The 13,758-nt window shown below is 50.2% G+C and overlaps 1 protein-coding gene across 1 annotated transcript in view; it reads right to left on the bottom strand.

Annotated features, from left to right (window-relative positions):
- The window catches only part of MICAL2 (microtubule associated monooxygenase, calponin and LIM domain containing 2), a 270,478-nt gene that overhangs the window by 68,437 nt on the left and 188,283 nt on the right, over window positions 1–13,758 (bottom strand). The window contains exons 28-30 of the mRNA XM_055094134.3: window positions 12,291–12,457; window positions 6,219–6,296; window positions 1,089–1,243 (exon numbers count right to left, since the gene is read on the bottom strand). Coding sequence (XP_054950109.2) covers window positions 1,089–1,243; window positions 6,219–6,296; window positions 12,291–12,457 — 400 coding nt within the window. The remainder of the gene's footprint in view (window positions 1–1,088; window positions 1,244–6,218; window positions 6,297–12,290; window positions 12,458–13,758) is intronic.

Raw genomic sequence — 13,758 nt, 5'->3', positions numbered from 1 at the left:
TAGCTGCCTTGGGTCCTGCCAGGATCTGCCTGGAACCCCCGAATCAGTACTGACGAAAGGCTTTTCTGAATCCCAGATTAGCTGGGTTGGAAGCCAGGGGGAAGGCAAAGGTAGGACCCTGCTGTTGATAAGCTCCTGGGCCCATGATGGTAGGACTGGCTGGGCCTCTGTGGGTGGCCAGGCACATAGGGGAAGATAAGCTCTTCATTTTCTTGCTCAGCCATTGTCTCTACTAAAAGGCATGATCCACCCATAGGTATGTTCCTCCAACAACCAAGAAACCAAGGCTTCTTCCTTGGAGGCCATCAAAGTAAGAAGCGACAGTCACTCTCTGGGCTGAAGCTTGGTGGCACAAGGGTGGCCCTTAAGACCTTTCAATGACCCTTTTTAACCTCCCACATTGCACCACTGAGAAAGTAGCTATTTCTAGCATGCAGGAACTTGGCCCTTGGCAAAGAGGGAACATGAGTGGACTCTAGGGGTGGCTGTGCCCTCCCAAGAGCTCTGGTGCCTGAAGGGCAGGTCATAGCACAGGGGCTTCACCAGACCACCCATCTTTTCTGTCTTGTGCATTCTACTTTCCAGAGTCTAGAACAGGCCTGGCAGGTAACAGAGGCTTGATAAATACATACAGAAGGAAAGAGTCCAGCCTGCATACCAATGATGACATTTTATATTCAAGGGAGATGTTGCTTCCAAGGTTCTTGGACCCTACCAAAGGGATGCTCACTTCTGTGCCTGCCATCCTACAGCTGCAAATTCCTCAATGCCCTTTGCAAGTTCTCAAGGGAAAGGTGTCCTAGCAGCTCTGTATCTCATGGAGACCTGGCATGGAGTCTAAACCCTGTAAAGTTTGCTGAGGGAATGACTGTGTCCTCAGGGATGGCTGTGAAGGAACAGCAGGAGCTTTTGTGAAAGGTATACATGAAGGCAGCTGGGGTAGACCCTTGACAGAGTATCTTCTGGCGCTGGCTTTGCACTTAGGTTGACCTATGAGCACGTGGAATCCAGAGATAAGTGTGGAAGGTGGGAAGAGTACAGGTAGCTTAGCTTCCTGACACCTGGGCAGGACCCACAGGGACACTCACCTGAGGCGGGGAGGAACCATCTGGAGCATTCCCAGAAACACTGGTTGAAGAAGAAGATGGTGGGGAAGATGAATGGGAAGACAATGAAGGAAGAGGAAGAGAAGGAGAAGGGTCCTTAGGAGGTGACATAGTTCTTTTGTTCACTGGCGTCAAACCTACCAAGGAAAGAACACACTCTTCATTACAAAGGTGTTATTATTTTATCAAGAAAAGAGGAGGCTTTAAGTGAAGCTCCAATTCTATAAACAGTCAGAAAGAGGAAGATGTCAGAGCCTGACTCAGAGGTTCCTGGTGCCCGAGGCGTGGGACTCAGAGGAATGGGTAGAGCAGTGGCAGGGTCCCGTGGGGCAAAGGAAGTCCCAGGGTAAGAAGTCTAATAACCATTGTGTTTCAGACTCATGCGATGATGCTCTTGAGAAATGTATCAGGGCATTTCCAGAACATTTCTTAGAAATGCTCATCTGCCTCCAAAGAGCATCCTAAAACCATTGTGGTTGGGAGCTGGGCTGTGTTAAATCACTCAGTCAATAAACCACCTGAGCTTTCTTCTCACGAGATGCTAGACCCTTAGCCATGGGCACAGACAGGATAGACATCCACAACTAATGAGATGGGCTCTTTCTTCTCAAATGTGTGCCAAGAGGCTCTCAGACAGGAAGAGTCGTTTGAGATTTGAAGAGCACACAAGAGAGGGAGGTTACAGTGAGTATCAAATCATTGGAAGGATATGGAGTGGGCCCATGCCAAGCTCCTGTTGGTCAGGGAACAAACAGGATATAGTGTGGCTACTCAGAGATGGAGGTGAAAGGAGTGGGGCAGGGCCCTGAGGACAGGCCTGGTTCAGTGCTGTGGGGGGCTGAGATCATCTAGTCTGCTTAGAGCAGAATTCTGACAGTCATAGCCTACTGTAAGATCAACCAAGCTCACATGTGCGCACTGTCTTCCTCTCCCTCTCCCCTCCTTCTCCCGCTCTCCCCTTCCTCCCCTCAAGCATGGTAACCTTAAATCTAAAATCTCAAACATTTTGTCTCCATATTGGGTCATTTGAGATCACTTGTCCTCAAATTGATTCAGTAAAATGCCATGCACCTTTTCAGATCTGCCCTCTCAGTACCTACCCCCAGCCCAACCAGCTCTCCCATGAACCGTGGTGGCACATAGGGATGTCCCCCAGAAACTCCCCAGGACCGCCACGTGGAACGAGTCCACTCTCTTGTTCAACTCCCTGCTTCTGGCCACTCAGCCGACCCATTCAGATTTTCCTGCAGGGTGTCTAGCCTTCAGATTTTCATCCGCTTCTTAGCGCAACACAATCCCCTGGTCTTAGTTTCCCCAAAGCTCTGAGTGATAAGCTCTTCCTCAGGGACCCACACAGGCCAGGCCAAACCCACGTCCCATCCCAAGAAGAGTCCCATTGAGTCCCCTCCACCCCCAGGAGGCCACACCGTTCTCGATATTCTGTCCTGCCTTCTCCCATACATCAATGCGAACATGTGCGACTGTGTGTCCCAGCCGTGGGCTCTGAACAGATGGCACCACTGCACACGGTCAGCAAGCTCCCAGAGGGAGGCCTCGCAGAAAGCTTTGGAGGGAAAAGGTAATTCTGGGAACAGATCTGATCTGAGGGCGGCAGGAAGGAGCTGCTGGGGAGGCGGCTGGCCTGCCTCCCACTACCACACCCCCATCGCAGCCCACGATTAGAAGGTTCAAGCCTAAAAAGGCAAAAGTTGTGAGTCAGTCCTTGCCTTGCTTCCCGTCCTTGTCCTCAGCTTGCCAAATTCCTGCCAAATTCCTTCTTCCCTTCCTCCTTGCACCCTCATTCTCCCTCTCTGCCATCTTCTGAATCAAACTCCTTCACTTGCCTCAAGTCCCCTCAGCTCAGCAGACTGCCTTTTTGTTCCCCCTGAGCATCCCTCAGGGACTTCCTGACAGGAAGCCAGGGCCACCTCAGGAAACAAGCCTGACAGAAACACCTCAGGTCTCACGAGGTCATGACCCAGAAGCCACTCCCTTCTTCTCCTTTCTCTAATTCCCACTCCCACCCCTGCTAGGGGGTCTCTTTCTCTCCACATGTGGTCCTCATGCACTGCCTTCAAGATGGAACTCCAGCAGGGCTTGAGGAGATGGGGGAAGCAAAGCCCCAGCTCAGGCCGAGCCCCTTGTCCCTGGGCTGCCATTCAAGCCACTGCTTGGGAGGTGGGCACAGCCTGGGGAGAGAGGTGATGAGAAACCTACCCTTCCTGATGCCCACTGTGTCTTGGGGTTCTCTCAGAAGATGGTGAAGGGGAGCCTGGAAGTCCACTCCTTCACACACATACCAGCTGCCTGGCTCTGAGCAAGTTACTTAACCCCTGTCTCCTCATCCAACAAGTGGGCTGTCTGCTGCAGCTTCATGGGGTGGTTGAGCGGATAACATGGGCTAAAAAGAGATTGCCAGTTGGCCAGGCATGGTGCCTCACACCTGTAATCAGAGCACTTTTGGAGGCCGAGGTGGATGGATCACTTGAGCTCAGGAGTTCAAGACCAGTCTGGCCAACATGGCGAAACCTTGTTTTTACCAAAAATACAAAAATTAGCCAGGCATGGTGGTGCGCGCCTGTGGTCCCAGCTACTCGAGAGGCTGAGGTGGGAGGATCACTTGAACCTGGGAGGCGGAGATTGCAGTGAGCTGAGATCACGCCGCTGCACTCCAGTCTGGGTGACCAAGTGAGACCCCATTTCAAGAAGAAAAAAAAAAAAAAAGAGGTGCCCAGTGGCACAGGACACAAAGTAAAAGCTAGTTGTCAGCAAAATATGAACTCCATTAGTTTCCCACCCTCTCACGCACTCAAGCCACGTCCAGTAAAGACATTGCTGAAGCCCTGGCCCATTCCAGAGGGGGCTGCACACTCTACCCAGCCAGGATTTCTCCAACTCTTGAGCCAAGAGCTCCTCATTGGCCAACTCACATCCCCCTCTGCTGGCCGTTTCCTTGAAACCTTGGTATGGCCCACCCGGGGCTGCCTTGCCTTCTGCAGGGGTCTCAGTCACACGTGCAGCTGGCCCTTAGGGTTGTTTTGTGCGAAGGAGGCTGATGCGCACACCAGCGCCTGAGTTTCAGCATCCAGGCTACCTCTGGGTCAGGCGCTTGTGCTACCTCCTCTCTGGGCCCTCTGGCAGCAGCAACCTTTCTCGTAGATCCTAGAGGTCATCTGGCAGCATGATCAGCTGGGGAGGGTGCCCAGGGCAGCCACATAGCCCCTCCGGCCCTCCCACCTGGGGCTTGGGGCCAGAACCAGCTGTGATGGGGCAGTAATGCCTCTGGACAGGAGGGATGGTACCATGCATTCTGCTTCCAATGGCAAGGCCAGCCCTGCTCCCTGAGGTTTTCTTCTGGGCAAAGAAAAGACAATAAAAAAGATGGCTCTCGTGGCTTTCAGCTCTGGGGATTTTCGGGAGACTGGGACTCCACGGTGCAGCTTCCCAGAACTTGGAGGTTTTGCAAGGCTCAAATCCCTCTCAAAGTCTTGGAGTGCCCTCTAGGGGCGGCAGCCTGAGCAGGCCTGAATCCATGTCCTCCCTTTGTACTCAGTCCAGCCAGCTGGCTCCTTGGTTCCTTACTTCATTCATTGATTCAGCAAACAAGGATTGGGTTCCTCCTCCGGGCCAGACCATGCTAGACACTAGGCTGATTGAAATGATCAAAACACAAGCCCTGCCCTCAAAGCAGCTTTCATATACTCTCGAGAAACGCTGTGCAATACTCCTTGATAACTAAAGGCTGAGTTTCCCAGGCCCATCCCAGATACCATGGGGCTGTTCAGCAGTCCTCTTGTTCCTGCACCTCCCCCAGCGACCCAGCCCTATTGGGAGGGTCTCCCACCAGCCTCCCTGCTCTCGCCCCAGGCTGGGAGCTTCCTGAGGAGGGACTGATCCCCCACACTGGTGGCACACAGTAGAGTGGGCTGGAAGCCTTGGGATGGACCCTACACCCATACAGTCCGGGCCTGGGCAGCAGGCTTCCAGGGACTTGGGGAGGGTCAGAGCAGGGCAGTAAAGGCGATGACCCATGTGTGGCAATGCTAGCTCCTCTGCCCTCTGCTGTCGCCGCTGGGGGCTGTCAGAGGATTCAGGAGTGACTCTAGGCTGTCCCCAGATGAAGTGGCCTGCCCAAGAGTGCAGCCCTGGGTCCTGCTCCCAAGGTGCCCCTGTCCCAGCCTGACCTGGTGTGACGGTGGTACGTCTGGGGATGGTGGGGGAATGACTCACTGGCTGGGAGCCTTGACTCAGAAGGAAGGAAGACCAGGGCTCAGTTCCAACTGCAACAACATTTCTTGGTAGAAACCCCTGTCTAAGCCAAGGCCTTTCTGGGTCCTCCTTTCCTAGGGTGAGGCTGGAGAGGGAGTGGGTGTGGGGGGAGGTGGAAGGCAGCGATGAGCCTGGAACTGGATGAAGAGTCTCTGCCCCTCGCTCAGGGCCTGAGGAGGTAACTCTGCTCAGTAAGTGCTGCAGTCCCTGGATCCCTGGCCTGCCTAGATGCTGTGAGACTGTGCGTGTTCACTGCGCCCCCTGGCAGGGCCTGCTGCCTCAGCACCTGCCGCAGCCCTGCTCTTCCCCAGGACACTGGGACCAAGGGTGACTCAGAAAAAGGAGCAGGTGTGTACGTGTGTGTATGTGTAGGGGTGTGAGTGTGTGTGCGTGTGCATGTGTGTGTGTGTGGATGTGTGGGTGTCTGTGTGTAGCATCCTGTTTTGTGTGAGGCTGTTAATCTGATGCCCCAGTCTCACTCCAGTGTACAGAATCAAATCATAGAGTTCCTGAACCTCAGTTTACTCATCTGTATTTCAAAAAGCTTAGAGGCGATGATGGCTAAGGCCCTGTCTGGGTGAAACTGTAGAATCCTAAGGCTCCATAATTCCTGAGCCAGGGGTGGGGTGGAGGGGGATGGGAAGATCTTGAGTCCCTTGGAAAAGGCTCCCTCTAGTCAGCAGTGGAAATAAAGTCAACCTTATATTTTATTTCTTGCCTCTGACAACCAGGAGCCATGCCAGAGAGATACCATGTAAGGAATGAGAACAGCTGCCCCTGAGAATTAACCAGAGATCTTCTGCCCAGCCCCAGCCTCCCATCCCCAGAGAGCTAGTGACTCACTCCACCAGAATTCTCTCCTCCAGTTCTGGTATTTGCTTGGGGTTGGAGACTGGAAGCTATTGGCCCGTTGCAGAGCTGCTGTGGAAAAAGAAAGGGACAGGGAAGATGGGGTGGGAGGAAGAGTCCATTAAATGTGTAGAGTAAGTAGGAATTTATCTCCTATAGCTCAATTACCACAAGTCAATAGACTAATGATTATAATAGACTGAACCCTCTCCTTCCCTCACACCATACTGCTGTCCCCACAACACACTCTACCAAACTTTTCATTTGTTCACACATCAAATATTTCTGTGTTTTTGTTTGTTTGTCACCAGGCTGGAGTGCAGTGGTGGGGTCATGGCTCACTGCCCCGTCGACCTCTTGGGCTCAAATGATACTCCCACCTCAGGCTCCCGAGTAGCTGGGACTATAGGCATGCACCACGACACGCAGATAATTTTTTAATTTTTATTTTTTATAGAGACAGGGTCCCACTGTGTTGCCCAGGTTGGTCTCAAACTCCTGGGCTCAAGTGATCCTCCCACCTTGGCCTCCCAAAGTGCTGGGGTTACAGGCATGAGCCACCACACCTGGCATCAAATATTTGAGACCCTGCTATGGGACAGGTACCACCCTCAGAGAATGCCTCAAATTATGAACCATCATTACTAAGATCATCAGTAAGCATCTACATGCATCTATGCGTATATGCATATGTGTAGACATATTTATACAGGCATGTGTACATACATACATGCACATATTCATTCATGTCAGAACAGTTATTTAAAGCTAAGGTCATCACGGGCCATCAATGTTCCATATATGTAATACATTAAAAACTGGAGCTGCTCTGATTGAAGCCAGGAAGCTGCAGGAAGTTCTACTCTCTGCCTCCCCTTTCCCCACAGAGCCCCCCAAACCCTTTGGAAACCAGGTTTAATTGAGGCTGTGGACCATCATTGCTGTGGCCCTCCCTTGGCCTGGTTCCAAGGGAAACATATTTGCGGGACACTGTGCTTCCTGTGGAAGACCCCTCTGCCAGCTGGGCCTTGAGGATTAGCTGAGCAAAATGAACATCACATGCAGAAGAAAAACAGGTCTTGGTCACTTAGGGTGTGAGAGTGAGCAGTGGGGTCCACGTGTTCCCTGTTCCCATGCAAGGCCTGCAGATGCATTCTCAGGCTTCAGGCCCCTGCACCTCCATCATTGCTGGAGAGAAAGGATGGGGACGGTGAACATCTGAGTGTGCACACAGGCAGGGCCAGGAAGCATGAACGGAAAGGAAGCCCAAGGGCATGATGTGGGTGTGGGAGATGGACACAGGGAGGGTCTGAATCCAGGACCCTAAATCCAAGGCCCAGCTAGCCCAGCCCTCTGTCTTTCTTTCTGTCTAGAAACAGTCCTAGATATTCCACTCCCTGCCAGGTCTCACAGTGGAACTCTTTCTTAGCAGCCAGGCTATGGAGCACAGGTGTCAATTACTACCTGGGGGCTTTCCTTCCTCAAGACCAGCTCCTTCAGCTCCTCTCTCTCCCTTACTCCATTTGTGAAAATGCCTTTGCAAAAATTATAACTGAGAAAATTATGACAGTGACAGAGATCTGACTTAACCAATCCCTCTTGCTTCTAACCTCCACCCTGTCTTTGTTCATTCCTGGGCGTAGGCTGAACTAACTTTGGGAGGAACTTAGTTTATAGTTTAGTTTGGAAACAAAGATGATAACAGCTCTTTCCCCAAACAAACCCCCTTCCTGCCTGGGGACAAGACTGCCTTTGCAGGACTAACAAATTAGCCGCAAGATTAGAAATTGTGGTTTAAGAGTCATGCAGCTGGAAGTTGCAAGATTCTGAACCTTCCCAAATTGCATCTTGAGGCTAACATCACTATTGTAAAGCCTAAGATCAGTGCTTGGGATATTTTGCAGACCCTGAGCTCAGAGGATCAACTGGCACCACCTAGATTGATAAACTGGCTCATCTGGTCTTTTAGCCCCCACTCAGGAACTGACTCAGTGCAAGAGGACAGCTTTGACTCCCTATGAGTTCATTTCTGACCTGACCAATCAGCACTCCCCATTTTCCGAACCCCTTCTCAACAAATTATCTTTAAAAACCCTGATCCCCGAGTTTTCAGGGAGACTGATTTAAGTAATAATAAAATTCTGGTCTCCTGTACAGCCAGCTCTGTGTAAATTAAACTCTTCTTCTATCGCAATTCCCCTGTCTTGAGAAATCAGCTCAGTCTAGGCAGCAGGCAAGGAGAACCCGTCGGGTGGTTACATTTGGAGGCGCTTCATGTCTGCTCTGTCTGGCAGGTTCCCAATCCCACAGGCCTGCTCTCAAAATCAAGCCCATGGGTTTGAGGAGGAGCCTGTGTGGATGGGCACACAGTCTTCCCAGCTCCCCATGAGGAGATGAATAGCCCACCCCCCAATTGCTGGCTGCCTGGGCTTTCCAGGCTGGATGTTTTCCATAAGGAGCAAGCAGGTCTTAAGCACAGCTACATCCTGCTGGCCAAAGCTAGCCTCTTAATCACTTAATGAAGACATTTCTAAAAAAAAAAATTGCATAAAGCTCTAATTGCTTCTTCTTAGCTTGTAACTTTGTGGAATGCAAGCTATTGGAAATGGCTAAAGTTCAAGAGAGATTTTCCATCACTGGTGTTAATAGAGCACACATGCACACATTTTTACCACAGTGGGAACAATAGGGTGGGTAGTAATGACTTCATCTAGTAATGCTGAGCAGCATAAAGTGGGCTGATCCCTTCTTTTTAGCTTATATTCTATGTGTGTTTATTTATTTTACAGGAGCACTTTCAGAGATCTTAGTGCATGACCCACTGTAAAAGGAGTGAGAGGGTATTTTCCCATGTGGTGCTGATGATATCATTTTATTGTTACAAACTGATAAGTGTCCTCCATATTCCATTGGACCATCCTGTTATCAAATTATTGCCAGAAAAAAAGATGGATAAATATCAATTCCTCTAAGCCAGAATAATTCGGGGCAGGTTGTTCTCCTAAATCTAATTAGTTTATAGCTAAGAGTCCAATGCACTAGATCGATTCATTTAGTTGCTTGGGTGTGGATTTCACAGTGAATTCATCTAGGAAGGCCTTCCATAAAAGCTGCATTTCTGAAATTCCCAAAGTGTAGAACATGGTCCACTGTGTCAAAGCCCCTGGGGACGCTTACACAGAATGCACACACTTGGCACCACTCCAGACCCACTCAATCTGAATTTCTGATGGTGAGAACCTGGGAATCTGCCTTTTAAACAAGATTATCACGAATCACTGACCCTGATGTTTTAGGGGGCTTTCTGCAGCCTCCATAACATAGGGTGTGAGCTGTATTTCAGGCCATTCTCTTGGGCATGCTCTGTGAACTTTGAGGATGTAATAAGTTTCTTCATGTGCCAAGGTAGTCCCCGAAGTCTTTTTAAAAATTGTGGAAAATAATATACATAATATAAAAATTGTTACTTATACATTTTTAAGTCTAGATTTCAGTGACATTAAGTACACTTACCCTGCTGTGCAGCCATCACCACCTCACCACCACCCATCTCCAGAACTCTGCCCTCATCCCAAACTGATGTATGTCCTTTTATGACTGGCTTATTTCCCTTAGCAGCATGCTTTGCAGGTTCATCTAAGTTGTAGCACATGTCAGAGTCCCTTCCTTTTAAAGTCTGAATAACATTTTGCTGTATGGATATACTGCGTTTTGTTTATCCATTTGTCTGTTGAACATTTGATTTGCTTCCCCCTTTTGGCTAATGTGAATAATGCTTCTATGAGCATGGCTGGACCAATGTAGAGTCTTTTTTTTTTTTTTCAACTCCACACTGCAACCAGGAGTCTTTTCAAAGCAATATCCTGGTCTTGTCTGGCATTCCCTTGGTCTACCTTAGAGGCATTTATCCAGGTGAGAATTGTGGTTAATGAAGCTCCATAAAACCCACACAAGGGGTCAACCCTGCATTATTTGGTAAAGTGATGGGGTTACCATAACCAGCAGCACAAAGCACAGCACTTAGACCTGTGCCAGAGAGCTTAACTGTACAATGTGGTCCACCTAGCAATGATAAAACAATGACTGATGAAGACTAACTCAACAAAGAATTGTTTGAGAGTCACGCATTCTACCCACTTACCTACTCTGTATTTTATTCTGGAGTTAAACTGGACTGTCAGAAACAAAATGCTTTGGCTTCACTACCCAACCCAACTAGTCTCTCAACACAACCCCATCCCGCTAAGAAAACTGCTATCACTGAGTCATGTTTTTTTGTCATGCCCTCACCTTCCAGCAAGGGTTGCTGTAAGAAACAGCCTCGAGAATACTAAGGCTGCATTTTCTGAGGAACTGTTAAGACATGATCGAACACATTTCTCAATATCATCTATTTGGTATGAGCCAGAAACTACAGAGTTAAACATTAGGAGAAGTCGTGCCTACTCAGAGACCTGCTGCAAACCAATATATGTTTTCCTCATAAACAATGAGAATAACGATGTTCTGTGTTTCCTTTTAAATGCTGGAAGCTAGAAAACTCAGAATCAAACTTATGATTCAATTAGAGCAACTGTTTAGGATTATGGTCTGCCTCTCTGGGGTCTATCCCTCCTAAACTGGTTTTGTTAGACCTGATTTTGAGGCTTGATCTTTCATATTTATAAATGTACAATTTTGTTTTATGTTTTTCTTGTAAGTTGCCTAAAACCGTCTGGCAATTGGAGGGGAAATGGAGGGAAGGGATGAAAGGCAGGCCAACTTCATATTTGGAAATGGGGAGCTGGAGCCCAGGGGGATGGAAGGGTACACCAAGGCCACGCAGTAACCAGAGGTGGGGCTGGACCCAGCTGGGCACAGGAGAGTACTCAGTTCAGTGCCAGTGCTGAGCCTTTCTGCACAGCCCCACAAATGGTACTTAACAAATGTGTTTGGATGATAATCTGTCCTTTTTAAAAAGTGTCACTTTTTTAAAAAATGAGGGTAAAATTCAACATTTCTAGAGTAAATTCAACAATTCCAGGATTTAAAAATATCTATATGAGTTCTTTCTGCCCCAGCCCTCGTCTTCCTGGGAAACCATCACTCCTGAAAACATTTCACGGACCAGGTGGCAATTCTGCTCATGACCACCAGGTGACGATGCAGGACAACTTGAGCTCCAGCTCTCCCAGGGCAACTAAGGCTGTGGGGCCATTGGGCAGCACGTTTCCGTCAGGTTAGCCTGTTTCTTCCCAGGCTCGTCCAGAAGTTACCCATAAATCAGACGATTTGGTCCCAAATTGTTGACTGAATCAAAACACTCAGTTCCAGGTCAACTTTGTATTAAACACAAGCTGGGCTGCTAAAGACAGCTACTTCTTAGTAAGCCAGAGCTTGGGCAGTGGTGGCTGGAGGGTGGCACCAGCACTGGCTGAGACTTCGGGAGACCACTCAGCCTGTTTGCTCACCTGTGAAACAGGCTTCGCACTAGTTACCCCACAGGGTCATCCTGGGATGACCACACGTATGGGAAAAGTCCTGGTCCATTACAGTTATGCAGTAAAAGTGTATTAATTGTTGTGTAGAAGTTTGGGTGCATCCCACAAGCCCCAAACACTGGTAATGGCCCCGGTGCTGTGCAGGTGGTCCCAGGGAGATGATGCCATCCAGGGCTGCATGTTGTCCAACAGCAGCCGGACCCAGCTCCCTTCCCTCAGGGGCTATGGGATGCTGGAGGGGCCCCTAAGGAGGTGCCCATACAGGAGGCAGGAGAGCGATCACTCCAGGCAAGAGAGACCTGCGGGCCCCTGATCCCTGCCAGCCTGTGACCAACCACAGCCAGCCAGGCCCCGTGATGTCTTCCCCACTGGGATTCCAAAGCTTCTCACGGAGAGGGAAGCCAGGCCTGGTTCAAGTCCCTTCACTGCCACTTGCGTCCCACTCCCCAAAGGTCCTAGCCCCACCGCCTTGGAGCCTGAGGGCGAGGCTTCCTGTCACCTGGTCCTCCAAGAGGGAAATTCAGCTGTGGGGGTCTCTGTTCCCTCCCCACTTCCCAGAATCAAGCCTGGTGGGCTCTCTGCTTACCGTGCACAGCTCTGGGCTCCTCAGGGCACTGTGGAGAGACCGCCCTGCTCAGGGCCTCCCCTAGGGACGTGTGCGGTAGATGTGGGGATCCTGGCCGCCGGGGTTTCTCTTCACAGGGCTCTGTGTGGGAGGCCTCGCTGCCACCATAGTCAGACTCTGTGTCAGAGCTGGAAGGAGGAAGGAGTGGGTGGGTGTCAGGGGGCCTGGAACCCACGCCCCAACACACCCACACTGCGTCCTGCCCAGCACTGCTCCAGTGCACCTGGGGGGCCTGGGCTTAGTCCTGTGTGCCCAGAGCCCAGCTTCAGACTTTGTTATGGGTTGAACTGTATTCCTGAAAACTCATATGCTGAAGTCCTAACCCCAAGTACCTTCAGATATGACTGCATCTAGAGATAAGGCCTTTAAGGAGGTCATTAAGGTAAAATGAGGTTATTAGGCTGGGCCCTTGTCCCATGCACCCGATATCTTTCTAAGAAGAGGAAATGTGGACACACACATGCACAGAAGGAAAACACTATGCAAACAGGAAGATGCCATCTACAAGCTAAAGAGGGAGGCCTGGAACAGATCCTTCCCTCCAATCCCCCAGTAGGAACCAACCCTGCCCACACCTTGGTCTCAGACTCCAGCCTCCAAATCAGTGAGAAAATACATTTCTGTTGTTTCAGCCACCCAGTCTGTGGCGCTTTGTTATGGCAGCCAGAGCAGAACAATACAGGCTTGGCTCAGAGCAGAAGGGGCCCAGCAATGCATGAGGAGCTGTTTGAATAAAGCCTGCTCTGCTCACCTGCACCTGCCCCGGAGCATGACTCCTAAGGTCTCTCTGGTCAGATAAGCTCATCACTAGGGACTTGGTCCCGAAACTTCAGGCATTTAAATACTGCTCTCTTCCCAAGGAATGGATGAGGGAATGGAAAATTCTACTTGGGTGGGGGTGAGGGGTGGGTAGTATTTAACATGGGCCTTAAATAACTGGAATTCAAGTGGCAAAGACGTGGAGGCAGGGTGTCCTAGACAGAGGGGCAGCCCAAGCACACGCAGTTCCAGGATGGGAAAGTACAAAACTGGTCAAGCAGTGATGTGTTAGTGAAACTATATATATCCACACACTCTCTGTACATGGAAATCCAGCAGGGTTCCTTCCACAAGGTCACTGCCACTCGTCCACCTGTGTCTATGGCAGACCCCCTATCCATCAGAGTGCCCAAGCCTGGCTGGTCATGGTGCCCTAGTCCTGTTCACCGATTGTTCCCAGAGGGAAGTATGTGATGTGGGAGTAGCAGCTGGAGGCCTGCCTTGGCATCCTGACCTGAGGACATGAATTTATGGATATGGTCTGAGACCCTCAGTAACCGAGTTCCATGTGTGGAGACAGCCTCTCTGCCAACGGCTGTAAAAGCAGCAGAGAGAGAGGCAGGAAGGGAGAGTGGCTGTTTGAGACTCTGGCTCCAGCCTTGCCTGAAGG

Source organism: Pan paniscus, chromosome 9 (assembly GCF_029289425.2).
Source record: "Pan paniscus chromosome 9, NHGRI_mPanPan1-v2.0_pri, whole genome shotgun sequence".
Classification (NCBI taxonomy): Eukaryota; Metazoa; Chordata; class Mammalia; order Primates; family Hominidae; genus Pan; species Pan paniscus.
This window is presented reverse-complemented; position numbering and strand designations above follow the sequence as displayed.